Source organism: Carcharhinus amblyrhynchos, chromosome 20 (genome assembly GCF_965287045.1).
Source record: "Carcharhinus amblyrhynchos chromosome 20, sCarAmb.v2.hapA, whole genome shotgun sequence".
In the NCBI taxonomy this organism is placed as follows: domain Eukaryota; kingdom Metazoa; phylum Chordata; class Chondrichthyes; order Carcharhiniformes; family Carcharhinidae; genus Carcharhinus; species Carcharhinus amblyrhynchos.
The window spans coordinates 32,058,871-32,086,119 of NC_137343.1; the positions used below are offsets into that span (position 1 = coordinate 32,058,871).

General features: G+C 40.3%; 1 protein-coding gene across 3 annotated transcripts in view; it reads left to right on the forward strand.

The window, feature by feature from the left end:
* tpcn1 (two pore segment channel 1) overlaps positions 1 to 27,249 on the forward strand; it is a 78,683-nt gene that overhangs the window by 24,756 nt on the left and 26,678 nt on the right. For all 3 annotated transcript variants that reach the window (XM_080208387.1, XM_080208388.1, XM_080208389.1), the window contains exons 2-14: positions 2,955 to 3,085; positions 5,208 to 5,384; positions 8,491 to 8,604; positions 14,774 to 14,904; positions 16,635 to 16,723; positions 17,159 to 17,193; positions 19,247 to 19,305; positions 20,385 to 20,484; positions 20,599 to 20,715; positions 21,025 to 21,149; positions 21,308 to 21,356; positions 21,976 to 22,039; positions 23,788 to 23,832. In XM_080208387.1, coding sequence (XP_080064513.1) covers positions 2,955 to 3,085; positions 5,208 to 5,384; positions 8,491 to 8,604; positions 14,774 to 14,904; positions 16,635 to 16,723; positions 17,159 to 17,193; positions 19,247 to 19,305; positions 20,385 to 20,484; positions 20,599 to 20,715; positions 21,025 to 21,149; positions 21,308 to 21,356; positions 21,976 to 22,039; positions 23,788 to 23,832 — 1,236 coding nt within the window. The remainder of the gene's footprint in view (positions 1 to 2,954; positions 3,086 to 5,207; positions 5,385 to 8,490; positions 8,605 to 14,773; positions 14,905 to 16,634; positions 16,724 to 17,158; positions 17,194 to 19,246; positions 19,306 to 20,384; positions 20,485 to 20,598; positions 20,716 to 21,024; positions 21,150 to 21,307; positions 21,357 to 21,975; positions 22,040 to 23,787; positions 23,833 to 27,249) is intronic.

Below are 27,249 nucleotides of genomic sequence, written 5' to 3' on the forward strand. Positions count from 1 at the left end.
ATCCTTCCTGGGAATTTGCTGGTCGGTATGTTTAGTGACAATTGTTCAACCATGAGTTAAATTTATCTCCTATTAGATGCTCGTTTACTCTATAATCATCAGATGGCCTTTGTGGCCTTGCTACACAATGTTTGCCTGATAGAATAACAAAACTACTGGCAATAACCATATCTGACCTTGATGAGAAATGCAGACAAAATGCCACTGCAGATAATGAGAAGTGACCTTGTCGCAGTGTGAGGTTCTTGTTCCATAAATGCTAGTGTCAGCTTGGATCATTGTCATCTTGAAGCTCAGTGGCTCAATACGATGATCAAGAAAATTATCTTGCTTGCTAAACTGAAACTTTGCTGTAGTATGTTTTAAAGTTAGTTGATCTAGTTAAAATGTCACAAATTTGGTAGGATGTGGAAGTGCATGTAACGTTCCTACTTAAGGGATGCACACTGAAACCTGTTAGAAGCATCTCAATAACTTGAGGCAATCTAGAACCTTCAATGTAATATAGTGCATTTATGGAAGATTAATTTTGATGCATCCCAATCACTAATTTCCCTCCAATAACTCAATCATGGTAACTCCAGTGACTCTAAAAGCAAGTGGGCACCTGGAAGAACAGGAGAAGCCACTTGGAAACCCCAACTCAGAACCTTACCGCTGCCAGTTTCAGAGATTGGAACTCTCAGCGACGACCACCACCACACACACACACACACACACACACACACACACACACACACACACACACACACACACACACACCAGTATCTCATTCCTCGTAGTGCATATGCCCCCATGTGTATTCCACAGAATGTGGTCAAGGTCAACTGAATGAGTAATCTATCACCTCAAATAAATGACTGACAGGTGTCTGGCCAAATCCATTGCCTGGCAGTAGGTCTACTGAAATGGGGCTGGGATTTTGGGGGAATCATTCTGTGACACTGAGAGCAGTCGTGGCGATGGCCAGGATTATACTGACTAGTAGGTGCATGGACTGTAAGCAAGCCCTCGAACCCACAGTCACCCTTGGAGGCTGATGCTCTGTTATGTCTTTTTTGTCAACATTTCTTCAAAGAGGAAACATTCAGAAAATCCAGGTAACAATAAATGTACCCTCCATCATTGCATGCAGGCAGGAGAAAAGGTGGAGAAGAGTAGTACTTAGTGGCTGGCTTGCCAAAGGGAGGAGCTTCACGTTGATGAGCAAGCAGCAGCAGGATCCTCCTCAAAGATGATGAGGCTCACAAAGATGTTGTGCAGAGGTTCCTGTCAAGATTGAGGATACACAGAAGATGCACATTTTTTCTGCAGATGAGTGAGAAATTGTCATTCCCTCTGCATGTGCAGGGATTTGGTTGCTCACATCTACCATGTTCTCCATGAGATGATACCCCAGGGACTGGGAGGACATCCTTTTGCTTGTGGCTTTGAAAGTCACCCTTGCTGTTAACTTGGTTATTTCCAGGAGTTAACTGAGGATCTCTCAGCTTCCAACCGTGAGTGCATACAGAAGGTGAAGGATATGTTCTTTGCCAAAGTCCACAATTGCATGCATATTAGAGGTCTAGCTGGCCAGGCAACCAGAGCAGAGGGTTTTGCTGCTATTTCCAGATTTTCACAATCGCAGGGTACCACTGATTCATGTAGCTGTAAGAGTCCCTCGTTGCAGTCAATGCAACATGAGCTTTCCAGATGCCAAGATGTAGGAGCTGCATATCTCCAATGAGGAGGACACCAGAAGAGATGAGGTAGAGGAAGCCAAGGATGTGGAACAAGAAGCCATTGCACAGCTCATACGAGGCAGGCATGCACGTGAGGCTCTCGTAGCCACAGGATTCCAGGAGGATGATGACGGTTGGCACTGCGTATCCTGTCAGATCATTGACCCCCATGATGGGTCCAAATCACCACCAGTGTAGCTAGTCTCTTCAACCATCCTCTTTATTGCTAGGGAGGTGATGGCCTAGTGGTATTATCACTAGACTATATTAATTCAGAAACTCAGCTAATGTTCTAGGGACCTGGGTTTGAATCCCTCCACAGCAGTTGTCTGAAATTAAGAATCTATTGATGACCATGAAATGTTTTCAATTGTCAGAAAAACCTATCTGGTTCACCTATCTAATTGTCCTTTAGAGGAGTAATTACACCACATTCTGCTCACTATGTCCTCATCCTTTAAAGGATGGTTTTGTATTTTGAGTTTGTGTCCTTGCTGCAATGAGATACTAACGACAGGATCTTGTTCCAGCAACACACGGCAGAAGGTGCAGCTTCTTCAAGCATTTCTCCAGCATCCCAGTCATTAACACAGCTTATAAGGGGCAGGGGTTGCACTGCAGTCCTCAGTGGCAGTGCACTTTCAGTCTGACCAAAGCACCTCAAGGAGACTTATCTCCTTTTAAGATGCTCTTTAAATGCACGTCCTTGATTAACTTCTAATTACCTTCTAATATCTCTTTATCAAATGTTGCTTTTTGTCTGACTGCACTTCTATGAAACGTGCAGGGATACATTTCTATTTTAAAGTCTCTACATAAATGCAAGTGTTGTTGCAAATGATTGAAATGAAGTTTGATTGGAATTAAATTTTAACATTCACAAAATTAGGCTTGTCTATGTTGTTTGAGACCATGAGAATAAAGTTCCGTAAAATTGCATCATTATACAGATGCTAAAACTCCCTCGGAAGTGAGTTCTTGTCTGAAATGCTCAGTTATTTTATCATTGAAGCACATTTTCCTTTTTTTAATCTTCCTCTCCAATATGAAGAAAGCACCTACATTACATTTGGTATAGATCAGCTGATTCTAGTTCTTGTAAGACAGAATAATGACATTCCCCTTTTCAAATGCATTATGAATGAAATTTAACTCGCTTTTATAAGGATAATGCCTGACCTGACTGACCTGTTGCTATTTTGAACCACCCACATTCTGTCTCCTTAATAGATGGAGGAGAATATGACATTATTAACACGGAAGTAGTTGCAATACCAGATGTTCGAGAGTACAGAGCGAGCTATGGTTCTCTGAAACAAGTCTGGGAGATGAATTATCAGGAAGCAGCAATCTACTTGCAGGTATGGAACCTTTTTATAACTAATAATCCTACTTGTGTCAAGCTATTAAATTGAAGAAAGAGCATATCATTCCATCAGTATGAAGTATGCATAAGGAAGGGAACAAATAAAAAGGGAACATGGCAGTGGTACAGCTGCTTAATGTGAAATTGATAGAGCTTTTAGTAAGAAAACAAAAATGTTGAGCTCTTAATTGCAAATGATCCTAGCAGTGATGATCTTGTATCTGTTCTGCTATCACTGGACATGGAATGACTTCCATTCCATGTATTTCAACTTTGAACATGTTAATTAAGTTGATAATCTCTGGTTTTGGTAGAGTTGGTGCTAAATATTTCTTTTTTCGCTGTTTAATATATTCTACGCGTCAAGGTGAGTGATGTCAGTGCTGAAGAATGGAATTTTAATGTTTTTTTAAAGATATAGTAGCCAGTAACATTTCTGAACGTTCCAAGACAATTAGAACAAGTTCAAATTGAGGCTTCCAGTACTCTTATCTATAAACTTGAGAATTCCATTGCAAAAACCTTGAGAGTTTCATTTTGTATACACTTCAACTTTTTGACTTATCTAAGTGAGATTCAGCAATTGTTTTGAACTGAATTTTGCCTTTATTGCATGGCTAATACAACTGTCCAAGCACACTTCATTTAAAACCATTACAAGTACAAAGATTGAGGCTTTAATCTTGGGATTAGATTCAAACTCAAATCTCAGAAGTAGGAGGACATTGCTTTAGTGGTGTGAGTTCGCAGTTTGTCTCTCCTGTTTCTTTTTAACAAAACTGGGAAGTTTTAGCTTACAGAATCATAAAAACAAATTAAAATTCTGCAATCTAATGTAACCAACCTTTTATTGTAAGGGAACTAAGCAATATAGAAGCATTGATTTAATGTGTTCCTAATGTTGCTGAAACTAACAAGAAAGCCTGTGGCTAGATTCATTTGAGGAAGTTCTGGTTGCAGCCATGCTAAAAGTAGCATAAAACAGATGAAATTCAGCATGAGATCATTTATTTTTCTTCACCAAAAAGTGACTAATTCAAATTCAACAATGAACACAATCACCGGTTAATATTTACTTAAAAAGAAATGCATTGTATTAAAGCTCAAAGTAATGGTGTACATTTTCAGTGTGGTTGATGGATATCCGATAGTATTCCATTAGATTTTAATAATGTGTTGTGGTAACTTTTAGAATTGAAGTGGTCCAATCAAAATATCTCATGCTAAACCAGTGTTAACAGTTTTAATTTGTTCAGCAGAATTTTTAATTTTTTTACTTTATTGCATTGGCTAGTTCTGTTCTGTGTTTAAATGATCTTCTGTTCGCTAAACTATTACTCATTATTAACATTCAGTACATTTCTCTGTATAGAATGACTTACAGTGCCATTAGCCTTTCACTTTGATTTCAGTTATTGATTTTAAGATGGCTGATTTGCAACAAGATGATGTGCTAAAATGTAAAACATTGAATATAATACATGACGCTGTGCGCAAGGGGCACAGAATATATTGGCAAATTTCAGGAAAATCTATAAATTTTTTTTAAGCTGCCTGTGAAACCAGGTTTCCTGTATGTACAAGTTTCCATTATGCAGTTGCACTGCCAAGAATATGAAGATTCCAAAGATGCATGAGAATTGTTGCATAATCATTATTTTTGAAATTTAAGTCCCTTACTGTAAAAGTAGCAAAGCAATATTGCTACAAAAGCTCTGCAGTGTCTTTTTAAAAAAAGTCATAGCTCTTTTGCCACTTGTCCAGAAGGTTTCAGCTGTTGCAGGCTGGAACCGCTCTGATTAATGAATGACAGAGGAAGGTGGTTAATTTAACCCCTTGTTTACAGGTCTTGTTTTGCAAGGAAAAAAAGGGTAGATTTGATTGTGATGACTAAGATGGAATCAGCTGTGTAACTTTACATTTTGGTTACAGTACAAACATTGTAACATCCTATTTATAAGCTGAAGTTTTGAAGAATGAATTTGTTTCTGTTCTTGTGCTGCAGGTGGAGAGTGTCGCAACTAATAGTCCCATTTAAGGCATTGCTTTGTCTCTTGCACCCTTAATAAGAATGTTAAATTATTCACAGCTTTCTCTTTTTATTTTGAACTTTTCAGGAGGGAGTAAATAATGACAAGTTCTTCACTCATCCAAAAGATCAGAAAGCCCTTGCAGCCTACCTCTTTGTGCACAATCGTATATTCTATGTGATGGAGCTCATTTCTGGACTGCTGCTGTTGATACTCTCGCTGTGCGAGGCACCAGCTGTTCCCTCTCTCCGTCTGGACATTTATGTATGTTTTGTCTTCGATTCTTATGAGATACTGTTGATTGATTTATGATATTTCCCTTCCAAGTATTGTTGATGTATTATGCCTGAATTGCATGTTTAGGGTGGAAGTTTGTGTAATGCTAGTTAAGAACATAAGAATTCGGAGCAGGAGTAGACCATCTGGCCCCTTGAGCTTGCTCTGCCATTTAGTAAGATCATGGCTGATCGTTTCATTGACTCGGCTCCACTTATCCGCCTGCTCACCATAACCCTTAATTTCTTTACTGTTCAAAAAAAACATTCAATGAGGTAGCCTCAACTGCTTCACTGGGTAGGGAATTCCACAGATTCTCAACCCTTTGTGTGAAGAAGTTCCTCCTCAACTCAGTCCCAAGTCTGCTCCCCCTTATTTTGAGGTCATGCCCCTTAGTTCTAGTTTCACCTGCCAGTGGAAACAACTCCCCTGCTTCTATTTTATTTATTCTCTTCTTAATCTTATGTTTCTATAAGAGACATGTTAATATGATTCTGCTGATTGTGAACAAATTTGGCGCTTGAGTTTAAAATCATGGACTGTGTTATCACATGATGCAGAAACCCATATCTCTGTATGCTGCACTTCTTAAGGGAACCTGATTTGCCTGTGAAATAACTGGCTTAGCAACTTACATTCTGTTTGTGCTATATAAATGTAACTGAATATGAAGCATTCTTGGGTATCATGTGCAAAGTACTTTTATATTATGCACCCCAGCAACCTATTTGCTTTAGCTATCACTTTGCAGTATTGCTTAAGAGCATATTTTTAAACATCTATGCACTAGAATGCCTACATTCCTTTGTTTCTCTACATTCTAATATACTTTTTCCTAAGGATGTAAGAAAAATAAGCATCCTGCCCACACGTAATTTAAGATGTGGGTATGCCGGCGTTGGACTGGCGTAAACACAGTAAAAAGTCTGACAACACCAGGTTTTAGTCCAACCGATTTATTTGATAATAGACTCACAAGCTTTTGGGGTTAGTCCCTTTGTCAGGTGAATGGAGAGTTTAATGGAGAATTTAAACATAATTTTCCAGTCATGAGCCCAACCTCCCAACACACACACAGATGAGCATTATCTGCAGTCAAAAAATTCACAGATCTTAATATCATCTGAAGATTTGCAGTTCATATCTCCGTCTAAATCCTGATCATGAATGAAAAGAATAATTGCTTCAACACATTTCTGCTTTGACCAGCCTCCAACATATCCAAACCCATCCAAATCAAGAACTAATTAACCCATCTAGAAATACATTCTGCCAATGTCCTACCAGTCAATTCTTAATCCTTCTTGATACATTACCACTAATACCAGCTACTTCAGCCTTGTGAAACCCTATCAAAAACATTTGACCCATAATTGGTGGTTGTAATGATAGCAAAAGTATTAGTACCACCATTCCATTCCAGAAAGCAAGGTGGTGAAGGACAGAAGCCAATGAAGTCAATTTATATCAAGTTTAATATTTATTTAAAAATTACAAACTACAAGCATACACCTCTCTAACCCAACAACCACAGTTTTAGTCTGTGTCTATTTTGGAGGCTTATGTTAATGCACATCACCTGCATACAATTGATCACAAGTAATATACAATTTATATTCTCCATCTTTACTGTAGGAAATTGACAACTGTTTATGGTGTCCACATATGCTTGGTTAAATGCAGAAATCAGAATGTTGTTGTCGTTAATGCCCTCTTCCTCCATGTGGTGCACAGTTGCTGTCTTCATAGATGCACTGAATTAGTGGTTTCATGTGAAAGTTAACTTCTTGGGTACTCTTCTCACTACAAAGACCATTAAAATTGTTGAGCCCAGTTGAAAGATATGTAACTTGTTTACTAAATTATAGTTACAGTTGGACAACTTTCCTAACCCTCAAAAGCTACTATAGATTTTAGAGTGTAGTTCCCTTGTAACATTTCAAGAACACGTTTTTAAAATAAAAATCATTGTTGTGGTTTGTGACTTTTCAGCTTCAATCTTAATCCCATGTTTATGTTGCCACTTTTATTTTGCTTTCTGTAAAATTATTAAAAAGTGAATTATAATCCATACTTTGTACTTCCTGAATTCAAATATGAAGTGTTGTTCAGTCTGGTTGATCAGCCTACTTGACGACTTCAGTATTGCTGGATGCCACAGATCCCCACAGATGGCGCCAGATTCAAAGACATGTTGGAATAGGAGATTTTTGTGATTAACAGTGAAGGGACAACTTGTCACAAAATGACAAAAACCTAGTGGTTCTAGGCTGAGTAGTGATTTCGGATCATTGTCTGCTGGGCTTCCATCAACTTCTTCAAAAAAAAATCTTTTAATTAAATCTTTTAATTGTTAGTGACCTGGGTGTCCTTCCTTACTCAAGTGATCATATATTGCATCCCTCATTGACTCCTTCAAAGATTTTCCAGTTACTAATGTAAAACAAACAGGCCATGTCACAGGCTTTCCTCTAATTCTGTGCTCTTCCTTTTTTTTACTTCAAGCTCTTACACACAACTTTATAGAATGGCTTCTGGAAGTGCGTTAGAAGAACATCCATCAATGTTCCCTCACCACAATTCTTGATTAGTCATGTGCCCCCAAGTTCAGTCATTTCATCAAAGCTTCTTTGGTGGAGCAATGATAGGAATCTGCTGTTTGTGTCTTGGAGTGACTGTACTTGCCATGGTGGAAGCTTCCACATAAGAGACCCCTTCTGTTGATGTTTTATGTGGAACAAAACATCAGATGGGAACTTGTTGTGAATGGAAATGGGAGTCCGATTCTGCTTTCCACAATACTTAAAGCACACCAAAGTGAACAATCTGTGAGAATATTTGATATCTTCTATTTTAGTTCTGGACCTATTGCCCTTGAATTGTCTCCTTTTATTTTCTCTCTATCAAGAAACTGGTATATACATGTACATATATATATATATATATATATATGTATATATAATATGCACATATACTGGATTAAGCTGACACTAACTCTTTTTTGTAGCCTCTTTAATTTAACATTGTTTTACCTGGTACTGTTTGACTATTTTGCAGCTTTTGTTTAAAATTGTTTTATTTTAAACTTGTTTAGGTGCATGCTACACTGGAATTGTTTGCGCTTGTCACAGTGGTCTTTGAACTTGGTATGAAGATGAGATGGTTGGGCTTTCAAACCTTTATTAAGCACAAAAGAACTATGTTGAAAGTAAGTGTTTTTAAAATATCTAAACATTTCATGAAATAAAGGCAACACAAAATAAGAAATAGGAACAGTAGTCCTCTTTAATCATAGTAAGACTTCTATAACGTTATCCAGTTCCTTTGTTGTAGAAACATAGAAAGATTTGGTGGCCCATTGTGTCTATGCAGGTGAAAAAAAGCTATCCAGCTTAATTCCACTTTCTAGCACTTAGTCCACACCTTTTGTAGGTTAATGCATCTTGAGTGCATATCCAGATAGTTTTGAAATGAACATTCCTGTCTCATAATTTTATACACTTCAATTAAGCTTTCCTTTAGCCACCTCTGTACCAAACAAAACAAATCTAGCCAATCCAATCTTTCCTCATAATTAAAATTTTCCATTCCTGGCAATGTCCTTGAGAATCTTTTCCATACTCTCTCTCGTATGATTGTATCCTCCTTGTAATGTGGTGAAAGAACTTTATGCTGTCCACTAGCTGTGGTCTAATTAGTGTTTTATACAAATTTAGCATGATTTTCATGCTCTTTTGCTATCTGCCATCACCAATAAAGGAAATGATCTTTCTTGTCATCTACCTGTCCTGCTGCCTTTAGGGATCTGTAGAAATTAAGTCCAGTTGCTCCTATACAGTTTTCAAAATCCTAACATAAGAACATAAGAACTAGGAGCAGGAGTAGGCCATCTAGCCCTTCGAGCCTGCCCCGCCATTCAATAAGATCATGGCTGATCTGAAGTGGCTCAGTTCCACTTTCCCGCTTTCTCCCCATAACCCTTAATCCCCTTGCCTACCAAAAACCTATCTACCCACGTCTTAAATATATTTAGTGAGGTAGCCTCCAGCACTTCAACGGGCAGAGAATTCCAGAGATTCACCACCCTTTGAGTGAAGAAGTTACTCCTCAACTTTGTTCTAAACTGCACCCCCCCCCACCCCCATCTTGAGGCTGTGCCCTCTAGTCCTGCTGTCCTTTCTGAGCGGGAACAACCTCTCCACCTCTACCCTATCCATCCCTTTCATCATCTTATACGTCTCAATGAGATCTCCCCTCATCCTTCTAAACTCTAACAAGTACAAGCCCAGTCTATTCAGCCTCTCCTCATAGCTCAACCCCCTCAACTCCGGTATCAGCCTAGTGAACCTCCTCTGCACTCCCTCCAAGGCCAAAATATCCTTGCGCAAGTGCGGCAACCAAAACTGCACACAGTACTCCAGCTGCGGCCTCACCAGTGCCCTGTACAGTTGCAGCAAGACCTCCCTACTTTTATATTCAATCCCCCTCGCTATGAAGGCCAGCATCCCATTTGCCTTCCTGACCACCTGCTGCACCTGTAGGCTGGGTTTTTACAACTCATGCACAAGGACCCCCAGGTCCCTCTGCACCGTAGCATGCTGCAGCTTTTCGCCCTGCAAGTAGTAGTCCTTCCTACCATTATTCCTACCAAAGTGGATAACTTCACAGTTGCCAACATTGTATTCCATCTGCCAGGTCCTCGCCCACTCGCTCAGCCTATCTAGATCCCTCTGCAGACTTCCCACACCCTCCGCACAATTTGCTGTTCCACGTATCTTTGTGTCATCAGCAAATTTCGACACCTTACGCTCGGCTCCCTCCTCCAGATCATCTATATAAAAGGTAAATAGCTGAGGCCCCAGCACCGATCCCTGGGGCACTCCACTAGTCACCAACCGCCAATCCGAATAGCACCCATTGACACCCACTCTGTGCCTCCTATTTGACAGCCAATCCCCTATCCATGCTAACACCCTACCCCCCAACTCCATGCCCCCTAACCTTCTGTAACAACCTTTTGTGCGGCACCTTATCAAACGCCTTCTGAAAATCGAGAAACACTAACGTTGAGTATTTTCCTATCTTGTTGTCCTCCCAAAGGCATTACCTCACATTTCTGTGAATTGTTTTCCGTTTACCACTTTTCTGTCCAACTGATCACTTCATTGATGTCTTCCTGCAGTGTACAGCTTTCTTCTTCCCCCTCATAAAATTTCTTTATGATCTGCAAGATTTTTAATCATGATCCCTATAGTTGAAATCACTAGCATGTTCCATGTACAGCAAAGGAGCTAATAATAAGTCCTTGGTACCCGCTGCTTTTTAGATCCAACTTGCCACTTTTTCTCTTGGATCCCATGAGCTTTAAATTTGCAGCTCAGCCAGCCAATTGGGACGTTATCAATAACCTTGCTATGGTCCATATAGACAACATCAAACATGCTACCTGCATTGATCCTCCTTGTTAGTTCCACAAAATTTCTGTCATATTACTCAGATATGAGAAAGGGGTGGGATTGACCAGCCCTGTTCACCACTGGTGGAAATCCTGACATCCCAGCAAAAGGAGAGCTGGGGCTAAAACAGGATTCCTGAAGCCACCAGCCCCAACAGATTTATGCACAAATGCCAACTTAAACGTAGTTAGCAGGGCTCATTTAGCTCTAGGTTTTTAACAGTTTTTGTTTCAAGTCTGAGCTTTCATAGAAAGCTGAAAGCCTTTGAAATCCCATTAGTCCCGTCCTTTTAACTCACCTTTGACACCTTAATTGTTTTTAGGCCCTATGCATTCAGAGTTTGTTGATCTTTCCCTTCATAATTGAATGCATCTGAATGCCTGCCACCCCCCCCCCCCCCCCGGGCCATTGTTCCTAACCCCAATGCTTACACAAAAGAGGATCTGAAAAGCACTTAACTGCTGATGATGCCCATGGCCCTGCCCCACACAACCGATGTCAATAACCAAAGCACTCCCCACGCGGTTTATGTGGAAAATACTTGGCAATACAGAAAGATTTCAACTAGTGAGACAAAGTTACAGGAATAGTGTTAAGAACTCTAAGTCTCAGCAGGGAGCAAACACAGACTGAGATCATCATCTTGTGAAAATGAAAACAGCACCCTGACTGAAGTTGATCCAACATGGAATATGCAGAGAACAGTGGGACCTGCCTACCCCAGCGTGTTTTGCAGTAGCAGAGATGGCCCACCAGAGGTGGGATTGGCTATGCATCCCTCGCTGCCAGGGAACCCTTGGCAGGGCTTTGCCATCGGCGGGAGCAGAAGGTCTGCCGGTGAGAAAGGTTGTGAAAATTCCAGCTAAGGATACCATCAGCACGAATGAACAAGGAAAACAGATTAAATAATCCGTAAAGGAAACAAGGGCAAGAGGCATAAGGGTTTTTAAGAGGAAAATGGATCGAGAAGCCATAGGCTATGACTGCAATTTGCAAAAGATGGAAGAAAGTAGAAAATGGAAGGATATCAACACTGAAGGCAAGCTGAAACACACACAATTGAGTAACAAGTTAAGAGGGCAAAAACTGAAAAGCACAAAACAATGATTAAAAGAGCAAAGAATTGGATTGACTGGGAAGGGTAGACCTTATGTATGCAAAAGCAAAGGAAGGTAGTGGTGCTCGACGAAAACAGCAATGTTCAGAAAAAGTAACAAATGATTGCTGTGTTGCGTAAATTTGTTGGACATAATTAGGAAAAGGCAGAAAAACTGGGTAAGACATTTTTTAAGAGGAAACTGGCTTGTAAGAGATCTTATGGAGAAAAGATTTCAAAGAGGAAGATGATATCAATGTTAGATGGCTTAAAATTTAAGGAAGTTTTTGCTAAATAAAAAGAATGGGACATGATAGATATAGAAAGACTACTGTGAGCAAAAACCTGTCTTCTTGGGCAGAACACACATGATGCATAAATAGTGTTGTGTAGGGGAGGCAATGGCCCAGTGGTATTATCGCTAGACTATTAATCCAGAAACTCAGCTAATGTTCTAGGGATCCGGATTCGAATCCTGCTGTGGCTGATGGTGAAATTTGAATTAATTGAAAAAATATCTGGAATTAAAAATCTACTGAAGACCATGAAACCATTGTCGAATGTTGAAAAAATCCATCTGGTTCACTAATGTCCTCTGGGGAAGGAAATCTGCCATCCTTACCTGGTCTGGCCTACATGTAACTCCAGAGCCACAGCAATGTGGTTGACTGTCAACTGCCCTCAGCAAGTAAGGATGGGCAATAAATACTGGCCAGCTAGCGGTGCCCATGTCCCACGAATGAATGAAAAAAAAATTATTGGGTTTTGGGGTGGACATAAGTTTTAAAAAAAAAAAGTGGCTTTACTTTAACATAATTAACTAAATACCATGCAATCCTTTAAATTTTCATCAACAAATACAGCTTTACCTGATGACTTATGAGTAGATTTTTGATATCCCTGGACAATTTTACAAAATAGATAATCCTAAGCAGCTTAAGTGCAATAGATTTGTGCTTGGACAGAATATTGTTACCATATCAATGAATTAATGATTTGAGTTGATGCACACTAGTGCATTTTATTGCCACTTATTTTTTTAAAGGGGATTTGCTGAATGGGAACACATAGATAAAGTGAACAAAGTATCTGTCATGGCTTGTTCTTGTTAAGAATCTTTCAGTTTTTGCAACACCTGTTGATGTTTAACTAGTTAGAAATAATTCAGATTCACATGTAACTTAAGTTTTTACATGTATTCGCCCTGCTTCGTGAGAAGGCTTAATTGGTCATTTTGCAACCAATGCTTGGATCGAGGACAGGTGAAAGACAAGACAGTTAAACAGCATGGGGCAGCAATTGACAGAATGGAGGATTTGGTAGCAGGCAACCTTGGACAATTATGCTCACCACAAATTGTTGAAACTGCTGATCCAACAAAGATGTAGTGATGTGTCTGTCATGTCTTGGACCTCATCAGTTTCCTGCCAATGGCTTAACTCCTTAACCAATTAATGAACATGAGAGAATGAAACAGTGAAAGATGGAGACAGCAATAGAGCCAAATGCGATGTGGACACAGGAAAAAAGAGGATTAAAATATGGAAAAAGTTAGAACAAGGAGAAAAAATGAAGAGGAACAGTTATTTTGGGAAATTATTGTATTGTGTTTGGGCAGTTTATGAATAATTGGCAGGGTAAGTTTGTGGAATGTAGAAACATTCTTGACCAATAACCAGTGGTCTTGTCCATCATGATCAAGATGCAACAATCCAACATCTAGCGAACACGTGTGGCTTCCATAAGAATTGCTAGGTGAGAAAAGACCAAAGTCCAACTAGATGCTATTCTGTAGTTGCATGACATTCAAATAATGAAGTTATAGATTAATTGTAGCAAATAGTCGATCTCTATCAATTAGCACATTAAAGACCTGAAAATTATGAGGAAAAATCCAGTGAAGAGTTGGTGAATAAGTTAAGTAATTTTTCCCCCATTCCTCAAATGATTCATGTACTGTTTCCTGAAATGTTATATTATGAAATAAATCTATCTAATTTACATTTGAATAAGTGACCATCATTTGAGTGTCAAATCAACTTTTGTTGTGAAAGTAATTGCTTTCCCATATTTATGGAAATACAGATAGCAATACTGGCACTCGCAAATCAGATAAGAGAAATAGAACCATTAGAAGAACAATTCACATCCTGCTGGAGTGAAACTCCACAGCTTCACTGGTTCTTCCTTTGGTTTTCAATGTTGCAAGTTCTATGAAAGATGAAAAATTATGCCATTGCCAAGATCCTCTATCTTGTGAATACTTTCCCAAAAGGAGGAATAATTCACAATAATAACATAACTATCAATTTCACAGGTGGCATTAAATTCAATTGGGAACCTCACAGCAAGTGTGGAGAGGCATAAATTGCCCAGCAATTTGCAGAAAACTAGATCTCATGGTGTGTCTTTTCTACACATAGATGGATTTTTTTTTTCTTTATGAATTAGTTAATGGCATACAACATTAATACATCATTCTAATGATGCAACTGCCCAGCAATTTCTGCCCCTATGATCCTCAATTTCTACCAGGTTACTCCAATCTCCAGCCATGTGTTCAGTAGGAGATTGGCGATTAGCCTCAAAGCAATTCAGGACCTATCTGTTGCAGAATTATATTTCTTGACTTCCCTGTTTTTATCTTTTCTTAAAATGTAGATTCCAGATGTGTACTTCACTATGCAAGTCATTGCACACATTCAATTCTGGGAGTGGAATCTGTTTTGTTAAAATACATTTATTCACTTTAGAAGTAGTTATTCATTAATTGCTTTTAAAACAGTAAGAAATCTAACCTTGTTCCCTTTCTGATATTTTTGCAGAGTGCAGTTTTGTTTGTACAGTTTATAGAAGTCATTGTGGTATTAATCAGGCAAACCTCACATGTCCGGGTGACTCGAGCTTTGCGGCCAATCTTTCTGGTAGACTGCAGATATTGTGGTGCAGTGAGAAGGTAAATCTGCAGCAATTAGTGTAATTTCTTGGTCAAGAAATCCATAAATACTCGTTATGCCAAAAAAGCATGGGTCAGCAAATTGTTGCTAAATTCCAGCATGAACTTAGAATGCAGGTTACTTCAGCACACAAGCTTTCTGATCAGCGTTTTGCATCAACCATGTCTAGCACCTCCTAAAAAGTCTCGCTGAGCAGGGTTCTGTTTCTTTTGAATAAATGATTTTAAATAATGTGAAGTCGTGGGGGGTGGGTGGCGGCAGTGTTCTCTAGGCCCGCTAGCTCCGATTGCAAAAGCCTGGAGAATTGGGCATCAGCGCACAATGCTCCTGGCTCACCCCTGCGGCTCCAATCGGGTTTCCTTCAATATTTTAAATATAATTAGTGGGTGTGAAGGCCAATTCAAATCGTTCCTGCTGTTCACCTGCCTCCCCAGCACGATTTGCTGGACAGGCTTTCATATAAGTCCTCAAGTAGGAACTGGCATGTTGGACTCTGAGGGTCGAGGAAGCACTACCAACTCCTTAGCAATGAGACACATCCTTCCACCCCCACACCGTGCAGTCATCTGGTTTGTCCTCGTCCTCCCTTTCTCTCTCTCCCACCACCATCACACACACACACACACACACACACACACACACACACATTTCCGCCCCCCCCACCACTTTTCAGGCCACACATCTTGGCAGTGCCAACAGTGCACTGCCTCCAGCACTGATAACTTGGCATGGCCTCTTATGCACTGTGGGGGTTTGAGGAAGTAGGTTCAGTGGCCATATAGGTGCATACTGCAGAGGAAGAGTCCCTGAAGGGTTCTGGAGTTTAGCTGGGCTTGGACTGGTAGTAAGGTGTTGCCATCGCCACTCTCCTCAGGGATGGGGGTGTTGTGGCTGATCTGCCCCTTCTAGCTGTGACAGACCTGAAGATCTCCCCTGACACAATGACAGTATCTGAATGCCTGCCTGTCAACTATGCAAATTGTGAAATGGCCAGATCACTTCAATCTCTATGCCCTCTACCTGAGTCTCCTGAAAGGATTTTACATCATTGCAGCACTCCATTCTACAGCAGAGATTTTCCTTTCTCCTTGTCAGAAGCTGCAAGTGAGAGTAGACCTCTTTCAAGTCCTCTGACAGAGCGGAGACATCAGTTTCATTTGCCAGGGAGTGCCAGCTTAGCCCCAATGTATGCACACAGCTTTGATTTGAGGTTGCTGAAGTTTCCCAGCAACTGAAATCATTGAATCCCTCTCCATTGTACTTGAAGCCCTTGAGCTGTAATAAATTCCATGTGCAGTGCCTCGTAGAAAGATTCCATTTCCAGCTTAATGGATTTCTATCATCCTCCAGCTTCCTGTGTTTTATTTTTACTTCCCTTCACAGTTGATTGCATTTCAACTACCCCATTGATCCTGATCGCAATATTGACAGTCTAAATATCTAGAAATCCTAATGGCTTGAAGTTACTGGCTGTGAAATGCTCAAAGGCAATAAATTATTTAGATATTTTAAATTCTCACTGCAACAGTATTTCCTCAATATTATAAATAAAATAATACGCACAGTTCCATTTGCTTTTAACAAAAGCAATATAAGGCCAAATTGAAACTTTTTTTAACTAGTTGACTTGCCCTATGGATTTTATTGAAATCTTAATTAAAAATGAACACTTAACCACCAGTAAGGATGAAATGTCAGTTCTAATTATTTTTGTTTTCTGACTTCCCAGAAATTTGCGTCAGATCTTCCAGTCTCTTCCACCCTTTATTGACATTTTATCATTACTACTTTTCTTCATGGTCATTTTTGCCATTTTGGGTAAGTTCTTACATACCCAGTTTTTAATCTACCTTTATATCTATCTAAATATGTTCTTTACACATATAAAACTCGCATATTAGAGTTTATCATTTGAAAGGTTGGGAGCAATTGATTTATTTGATTTTTGAGCTAGAAATATACAGATCATGAAATATTTAAATGGTTGATATTACGCAATCTTTAAAAATGTAGGGAAGCTCCTTTTTAATAGACAATCAAATACTGAGAAGCCAGAGGCTTTAAATACGTGCCAGGTGCGACAGCAAATCGAATGCAGAAAACTGGGAAAAACCTGTAATGAGGAATGAATTACGTGTATGAATTATCAATTAGGCGTACACTTCATACTGATATTTTCTGAGGATGTTTCTAAGGCGGCTGTTATGCTGTCTACTAATATTTGACACCATTTTTTAATTTTTTTTTGTTTAGGGTTTTATTTGTTTTCTACCAATCCGTTGGACCCTGTAAGTAATAATAATCTTTAATAAAAATGCTTGTCATTTGTAATTTGTTTTGTTTGAATATTATATACCTTGTGCATATACTGAATGTTGCAGTAAAGAATCCTGCTTGTTAATGCACAGTGATGTTTCATGATTCCTTATTAGTTCTCTAGATTGTATAGTTTCTTGGAATTTTAAATAATTATTTGTAATATTATATATGATTCACTAATTTGAGTTAAGTTGTTTGAGCCAAGTTTGTAATAAGTGTGTTTTGGCAACAAGGGAGGCCATTTAGCTCCTTGAGGCTGTTCTGTCAATCAATCAGATCATGGCTAACTCGCCTCCAAATTAGCCTTTTCCCATATCCCCTAATACCATTAGCTCAACACACCTCAAATTTAACAAATGACCTAATGTCATCTGTTATTTACAGAGGAAATTTCCAAACTTCTACCCCTTTTTACACCTGGAATTGTTTTCTACCTTCACTGCTGAATGGCCTGACTCTATCTTTTAGGCTATATCTCCTAGACCTAGACAACCTGACCAGCAAAAATTGTTTTTCTCTACCCTCAGTTTCCATTAATATTTGAAAATTTTGATCAAATCACCTCGCAACCTCCTAGATTCCTAGCTGCAAAATCTGCATTGCACTCCTCCCTCTAGCCAATATGTCCTTTTTTAAGGTGCAATGGCCAGAACTATTTTCTGGCTGAAATTTTACCAGCCCTTTGGAGATGGACTGGGAGATGGGAAGGGTGATAGGATATTGGCAAAAGGCATCAGGAGAGATGGCCAACATCAGTGGCACAGTAGTTAGCATTATTACTACCTCACATTGCCATGGACTCGCTTTCGATACCAGCTTTGGATGACTGTCTGTAAGGAGTTTACAAGTTCTTCCTGATTCTGCGTGGGTTTCTTCTGGGTGCTCTGGTTTTCTCCTATACCAAAGACATGGAGTTAGGTGGATTAGCCATGATAAAATGAGTGGGATTATGGGGATTTGGGGGGGGATTGGGGAGGGATGCGTTGGGACTGTGTAAGATGCCCTTTTGGAGAATTGATGCAGACTCAATAGTCTGAATGGCCGCCTCCTGCACTGTAGGGCTTCTGTGTTTACCACCAACATAGAATAATTCCAGTAATGGGAATGGAGTAGCTCTGCCAACTGGAGGCAAGTGGCTAATTAAGCCAAATTGTCCTATTGGTAAAATAGCTGACAATGTCAGAAAGATTCCACTCATGGTGATGGCGGGGGTGGGAGCTATCAGCTGCATCGGGACAATCTCCCAGCAAGAAATGATGGCAGTGGTTTCCCTTGGAAACTGAATTCATCACAAGAGGGGTCCTCCCTCAAAACACTGGGGCCAGCCAACCAGTCTCAGTGCATCAACATTTGTTCCTGCAGCCCTTTGAAGACACCTCAACATGGAGATACCCTGTCCTTCATGCAATCTCAATAGTGGCGCTGCAGAATTGTTGGCTGTTTGATCATGAAGACCGAAGGAGAACTGAAGAGCAGGCTGTTGACCCGAATTGAGCGGCTGTGCTGATGGCACCCTCTTATTGGCATTCCCTGGAAAAATTGCCACAGCTATCCCACTGTTTGCCCACATAGGTTCAGTACCTACATTTGGTCCTAATGTTGAGACTTATGATAGGCCAAGATTTTTAGCACATCTTCTGCCAACTTCCAATGATGTCAATAATTTGTCTTCAATTCCATGAGCTTCACCATTGGCTAACTGTCTATTAAGAGGGACTCTATCGAATGCCTTTTTCAAGTCTACATAAATAACATAAGTTTCCATTCCCCTGTGCACTACTTTAGTCACATCTTCAAAACTTTCAATCACATTTTTGAGGCATGATCTTTATTGGTTCTCTGGTCAGCTGAAAAATTTCAATGTTTTGTCACTCTATCCTTAATTGTACACTCATTAATTTCCCGGTTTCTTAAATAAAAGCAAAGTTAAGAAAAATATTTACATATATGATGTTTTTAATTTGATAGGAAATGATCATAAGTGTTCAGTCTTTCTGACTGTGCTTTGTTTTCTGCTTGCAGTATTTTAGCACTCCAGAAGACAGCCTTGTCAGTTTGTTTGTTCTCCTAACTACAGCTAAGTAAGTATACGCAACATTCCATTTGAAGAACAGAATAGAAATATCTATCCTTTGCAACAATGAAGAGTGAAATGGGCTTTGTTACTCTTTTTACTACTAGTTGCTAGAATAAGTCACATTCATATCACACATGAGAAAATTCCAAACCATTGTCATATTATTATAATAGCAAACTGTTTATAAATGTAGGATGGTGGCATAGTATGTTGAGGCATCAGTAGCCTTTAACATTGGGTTGGGGGAAGAAGTGGAGAGAAGTGGGATGTAGATTGCAATGCCACTTCAGTTCATTGGATAGGTGCATTGTCTGGTATGGTACCAAGCTGAACTAGAAAGGCCCCAGGTTCGATCCCGGATTTAAGTTGATTGAGCTGATTTCAGCTGGAAACTCACTAAGAACAATGCAGTCGGCTCCAGAAGGGAAACTTCAGGTGACATTCTCTTTCTAGAAACCTTTGGTGGAAATTGTGAGCCTGGAGATGGGCCTGTGACATTCTCTGTAGTAAAACAGCTCTGAATTACACAACAAAAATAGCCCCTTCATGTCCTAGAAGACTGACTCTTGGGTCATTTAGGGACAATTTAACATGGTCTGTCTGCCTTACCTGCACATCTTTGGGGGGAAATCCATGTAGATATGAGGAGAATGTGCAAACTCGGGTGCCAGAAGGCTGACTCTTGGCTCAGTTAACAATGAACTCTGTCATGAGTCACTGACTGCAGGAGATGAGGGAAGAACAAAGGAGAATATTGGAGTGGGGTTGGGTGAGGAACAAGCTGAAAAGGGTGACACAGTGGTTAGCAATGCTGTCTCACAACAGCATTGCTAACCACTGCACATCTTTCTTCCCAAAGACAAGCAGGTAAAGTAGACTGACCATGTTAAATTGCTCCAAGGATGTATTGGTTAGTTGGATTAGCTATGTAAATATGAGGAGTTGCTGGAGAGACGGCCTGGGCAATATATTCTGCCATCGAGTCGATGTAGACTCGATGGGCTGAATGGCCTCTTCTGCACCAGGGATTCTATGATTCAATGAAACAGTTGCCTTTTATCCTTAAAAAGGATAATTCTGTAGTTTTCCAGATGTGATGATGCCAGCTTATTCCAAAAATCCTTGGTCCTGTGTATTCTTCATTGTGTATTTGTCCATTGAACTCTACTTCATCATGAATCTGGTATGTTTTTGAATTATTAATCAAAAATTGAGAATATATATTTATCTAATTGATGAACTGAATTTACCTTGCACATACTTGTTTTTAACTAGTACTTTATTCACAACTTTCCAGCTTCTTGCTGTTGTCTTTGATACATTTAATGATGTTGAAAAGAAGAAGTTCAAATCACTCCTTTTGCACAAACGATTAGCAATAGAGCATGCCTTCCGCCTTCTCGTCAGCAAAAGGGTGAGTACTCCAAAAGCTTTAGTTTAGTTTTTGTTAAGCTTTTGATTTGATTTATTATTGTCACATGTATTAACATACAGTAAAAAGTATTATTTCTTGCGCGCTATACAGACAAAGCGTACCATTCATAGAGAAGGAAAGGAGCGAGTGCAGAATGTAGAACGAGAGTAAAAGATAGAATTAGAAGGTGGGCATACCTTGCAAGAAGTCGCCTTGCTCCGGCACCATCTTGGATAATTTTGCTCATTTGCATTTAAAAAATCATGACTGCAATGATAATTTGTACACTGTGGTAATTCTCTATTTCAGAGGCCAAATGGCATTTCCTTCAAACAGTTTGAAGGCTTAATGAGATTTTATTGTCCAAGAATGAGCGCTAGAAATAAATATCTCGTCTTCAAAGCATTGAAGAAAAACAATGCCGAGTTACTGGGGTAAGGATTTACAGATATTTTGCCCTAATTATCAGTTCTTTTTGAAAATACTTTTTTTAAATTAATTTATTCTAGAATATCCTTTGTCGAGACTATGCTCGCCAGGGTTTTGAGTTTGTGAAGAATACGTGTGTTTAAAGTAAATATCTCTCCCACAGAATAGAAGATTTTTACAACTTCTATGAAGTTGCTGGATTAAAATGGAAAGTAAGTAATGGAAATATTTTACAATTTGTTTTCTGTATCACACTAAAATGAGCATTTACATGGTTACTGGTAAATGCTGAGCAGCTAGTTGTGAATTTTCCCAACTTTATAATTTATGCTGTTAATCTCCATCATAGTGGTACAAATTTAATGTCAAAATCCAATATAAAATAAATGGTACTAAACTTGTGGGCTGTTGACTCTGTTTTCCCACATTGAATTGTAGGTCTATCTAAAAGTAAACTATTTTAAAGCTATCACAAAGATTGTGGCAAAAGTATATGATTTTAATATTATTGCCTCATTTTGGAAGAAAGGTAAAGCATAAAAATGACTTGGGTAGTTGAATAGCAGAAAAAGTGAGATAATTTAATGCTATAGATTTTAATATAAATTCCCAGTACCGGGGTTGAGAGTAAGTCAGATCCAGAGGTATAAAGTAGTTGTCCCAATTCTTTGATCCATCCTCTTTTATTTGCAACTCCCCATAATGAACTTATCCTATTTGTTATTCTTTGAATTAAGTCATTTATTTGACATTGACTATGCTGTTGAACAAAGTAAAACTAACGTGTACTGCCATTGATTACATTTAGATATTGCTGTTTTCTCTCCCTAGGCAAAAAGAAGTGGAGATTATTGGTTTTACGACCTTCCACATACTCCATTTCTAATATTTAAAGGTACAGTTACCTTTTGCTATTATTGTGCATTATCTAATTAAATAACCAGGCTCATGCAAATCAATCTATAAATGTGTTTTAGAAATACAAAATTATCACAACTTCTCAGGAACTTTAACTCATTTCATTCTAAATTTGCTTTTAACTGTTTTTATCCAATTAATTTAAATATATTGTGTGTGTTGTAAATCTTAATGAGAGTGCCCCAGGGGTCGGTGCTGGGGCCTCAGCTATTTACTATTTACATAGATGATCTGGAGGAGGGAACTGAGTGTATGGTGTCGAAATTTGCTGATGACACCAAGATTGGTGGAACGGCAAATTGCGCGTAGGGTGTGGAGAGTCTGCAGAAGGATCTAGATAGGCTGGGCGAATGGGCCAGGAACTGGCAAATGGAATTCAATGTTGGCAAGTGCGAGGTGGTCCACTTTGGTAGGAATAATGGTAGGAAGGACTATTACTTATGTGGCGAAAATCTGCAGCAGGGAACAGTGCAGAGGGACCTCAGGGTCCTTGTGCATGAGTCACAAAAACCCAGCCTGCAGGTGCAGCAGGTGGTCAGGAAGGCGAATGGGATGCTGGCCTTCATAGCGAGGGGGATTGAATATAAAAGCAGGGAGGTCTTGCTGCAGCTGTATGGGGCATTGGTGACGCTGCAGCTGGAGTACTGTGTGCAGTTTTGGTCGCTGCACTTACGCAAGGATATTTTGGCCCTGGAGGGAGTGCAGAGGGAGGTTTACTAGGCTGATACCGGAGTTGAGGGGGTTGAGCTATGAGGAGAGGCTGAATAAACTAGGCTTGTACTCGTTAGAGTTTAGAAGAATGAGGGGAGATCTCATTGAGACGTATAAGATGATGAATGGGATGGATAGGATAGAGGTGGAGGGACTCTTCCCGCTCAAAGGACAGTAGGACTAGGGGGCACAGCCTCAAGATAAAGGGGGGGGCGGTTTAGAACGGAGTTGAGGAGGAACTTCTTCACTCAAAGGGTGGTGAATCTCTGGAATTCTCTGCCCGTTGAAGTGGTGGAGGCTGCCTCGCTAAATATTTTTAAGACGCGGGTTGCTGGGTTTTTGATAGGAGAGGGGATTAAGGGTTATGGGGAGAGGGCGGGAATGTGGAACTGAGCCACGACAGATCAGCCATGAACGTATTGAATGGAGGGGCAGGCTCAAAGGGCTAGATGGCCTACTCCTGCTCCTATTTCTTATGTTCTTATAAAGCTTAGGTTAATCTCAAGGCTTTGGTAAACCTTCTAATAGGTTTAGTTTTATGGCTAATTACATCATCTGAGCTCCAAGAATAAATTCAAAATTTGTTTTTGTTTAAAACGTATTTATAAAATTCATTCTTTGGATATATGCATCACTGGCAATTATTACCTATCACTTGTTGCCCTGAGAAGGTGGCAGTGGATATTTTACTTGAACTGCTGCAGTTTGTGTTGAATCTGCTGTCAGTGCTGATAGGCAAGGAGTTGTAGGATCTTGATCAAGCAATGATGAAGAAAATGCGATGCATGTCCAAAACAGGAGTTCTGCAACTTAGATGGGAACTTGGAGGTCACAATATTCCCATGTATCTTGATGTCCTATTTTGGGCCATTTCCAATATAATTTGAATAGTTTCTAATACTGAAATCTGACCGAAGTACAGATGCCATGTTGTTATATGGAGATTTTGAAACATTGAAAGAAAGGTTGTAATATGTGAATTATAAATCCAATAATTATTTTCTACTTTTGTAGGAATTAATATCCTTGTGAAGTCCAAAGCATTCCAATATGCCATGTGTGAGTAAATGCATTTCTTTGTCAATTTGTCCTACGTAATCTTGCTAGAAAATGTATAATTAAGGATCAACTCATTAATTAGGGTTCCAACAAAGCTTTGGTATAATAGTATTATAATTTTAGGGTGTTCCCTCTATAGCCACGTGAATTCAGTTACTCATGCGGTGCATATATGAAAATATTTGTCCCCACAAGTTCATGGCCTTAACTTTTCTCATTTCTTTCTCATTGTAATTTTTATTGACTAATTGTCAGAACAAATATAGTGAGAAATTCTTCTGTGTAAAGCTGACCACATAAACAGATCCCTCATTTGGTTAAGTGAGTAGTCTTTTTGCTGATCAAAATCTAACTGTGGCTAAGTGCACTTGTTTTCCTGCTGTGCAATCTGGTAGCTGTATGTTCACAAAATAAATCTCTGTACCATTAAATAATAATGGGCCGTAACTTCCTTGCGGTGGTAATTGGTGTCGGATTGCATCTCCATGCCCGATTTTGCTTACAGTAAATTTCTCCCGTGCCCGTCTTGCCCAAACTTCCAACTCTGGCCTCAAGGTGGCGGGTGCAGAGTGTCGGACCTTTCAGGAGGTGGGGAAGCGTGTTGGACCTTGGGAGCTGGGCCTACGGGGGGAAAATGTTACCTGGAAGTTTGAATTTCTCTATCTTTTTCTGAGTAACTATTGGTGTAACCACATCAGAATCACCCGAAGTTTGCATTTTCAGATTGTTCCCAGTGCATGGCAATTGCCCCATGGAAGTTGCACTTCTCGGCAATGGCCAGGCAAATCCTTACTTACGAAATTCCAAGACACATTATTCAGCACATCTTTGGGATAATCCAACAATGGAGGGGGGTTGGACATTAGGGCCCAAAGTCTTTCACCAAACAACTGGGTTACGAGGAGAGACTGAGGAGACTGGGGCTATTCTCCTTGGAAAGAAGGAGATTGAGAGGGGACATGATGGAGGTATATAAGATACTGAAGGGAATAGATAGAGTTAATAGTGAGAGACTGCTCCCTAGACTGGGTACGAACACAAGAGGTCATCACTTAAGGGTGAGGGGGGGGAGGTATAATTTGGAGGTAAGAGGAAGGTTCTTTACACAGAGTTGTGGGGGTCTGGAATGCGCTACCGAGTAGGGTGGTGGAGGCAGGCACGTTGGACTCGTTTAAGATGCAGTTAGATAGGCATATGAGTGAAACGGGAATGGAGGGATATGGTAGGGGCTATTAAATAGGGTTAAACCTCGGGAGACACCGGAAGGGCAGGCTGTATAACTAATATGTTTTGTCTTTATTCCACAGGTGGAGGTCCACCTCGTGTCAAGCGAGGGGCATGCACACGGCGGGTTGTGCGTGGGCTGCTCTTGGAAGTCCAGGAGTGGCCTAGTACTTCATGTCGGTGTGTGTGCTTGATCCTGGACCGATAGACGGGCTCCACAACAGCTCAGTGACTAGCACTGCTAGCTGTGCAGATACATGGATTTGGGCCTGTGTCTGTGGGAGTTTGCGCGTTCTCCCTGTGGTTGCGTGGGTTTCCTCCGGGCGCTCCGGTTTCCTCCCACACCCCAAAGATGTGCTCTTAGGCTAATTGGTTTCCACCAAATTGACACTATTTCTTCCCTGAATCTGACTGAGTAGGGTCCCATTCGTAGACATGCAGGGTAGAATAGGTGTAGGGCGATGTGGCGGCGCGGGCTCGTTGGGCCGAAGGGCCTGTTTCCCGTGCTGGGTTGTTCTTTGTTCTTTGTAATAGTTCTATGAACATTGAATCTAGAAACTTTATGTCTAATCCCCTTCCCTATTTTAAGAAAGATGGTATGTACGTTGTTCGAATTTTGCAGCTGTAATGATGGTGAAACTGTTGGCCACTTTGAGTCCACATATGTGCAGTTACACATGGAAATCCAGAAACTATTGAAACCCTGTGTTTTCCACCCCCCCCACCCCCAAACCCATCCCACAGATTGCAATCAAGTAGAAATGATTGAACTGATGAGAACTTCCTCTTGAACACTATTAACCTTGCTGTAAAACCCTTGAAAAAGTTACTTTGAATGCAGTGTAACTGGGTTTTTAATGGTGTCGTAAGTTTGATTCCTGCTGAAGACTTCTGACCTTAAACTGATTTTAATATGTGTAATGTCAAATTTCTTAATTTATGATTTTTATTAAAAATCACTTCTAATTTCTTTAAACACTACTTTATTATATTTCAGCTTCTACCTCAATCCCATGTATTCCCACTATTTAATTAACTTCCTTTAAAAAAAACTTCTAAAAAGTTATGGGCAACTAGAACATTTTACTTGCATTTTGCTGTCTGTGAGAATACTTCAGTGTGATTAGCCAGTTACACTGCATGATTACATCACTGTCGCTAGACACCTTTGATTTGGCACCAGGTTTGAATTGATACTGAGAATATTGAATGACCGCAGTACAGGAGCTGGCTGCTGCCAGTACTACACCTACCTGAGGCCCAGGATTGTCAGTGAGGTCACAGGGCGGGGATCTCGGTAGGGAATCAGCAGCAAGGGTAGGGGGTCGACGATTCTCAGGAGGTCCCCCCCTCTTCTCAACGCTGTGACTCTTGATCAAGCACTGAGTGCAATTTAAATGAGGCAAGGCCCTGCAAGCTCATGGGTTTGCTTGTCATACAGCCCACATGGTGACTCTCTGCTGGGTTAATACCATCGACAGTGCAATTAGACCCTTAACTGAGTGTTAATTGATCACATAAGGCCCTCAGTTGGTAGCAGCCTGGTTGGGGGTGGGGGAGGGGTGTCTTTTGGGTCAGGTAGCAGCCTGGGAAGACCATCCAGGGCCTACCTGCCACAGTCTTAATCAAAGTGGGACATGGGAAGTTGTTACATTCTAGCCTGATTAAATGACGCCCCACCCCCCATGCCACCAAATATGACTTGGGGGAGGGCAGAAGATTCACCCAGCAAGACTGGCAACACCTGTAGAGAGAGAAACTGAGTTAGTGATTAATTTAATACCCTCCATTGAGCCATATTTGGAAGCTGGAAAAGGGAGAGGATGGAGGGAAGTGGGGGTGGAAGAGGTAATTTAGTTGGGTGGATGGATGGTGGGTGGACCTCACCTCGCTTGTGGTGGATCTCACCTCCTTTCTGTCTCTGCCCTAATTAAGTCTGAGGTGGAGAGGCTTGTGAACAGCCTTTGCGCCCTGCCACCACCACTGTTGGTATCTAATCATCCAGGAAGCGTTTTGTGATTGCTTGTGACGCCCAGAAGAGTTTCTTCATTCAAAGGCAGTGAGTACCTGATTGTGGGACCCAAGGTATGACAGGGGTACCCCCTCCCCCTGCCATTGTCCCTCCTCCCAACATGACCCCCATTGCATCTTCACTCGTCTTGACTTGGGTATATCTTTGTGAGCCTCTAATGG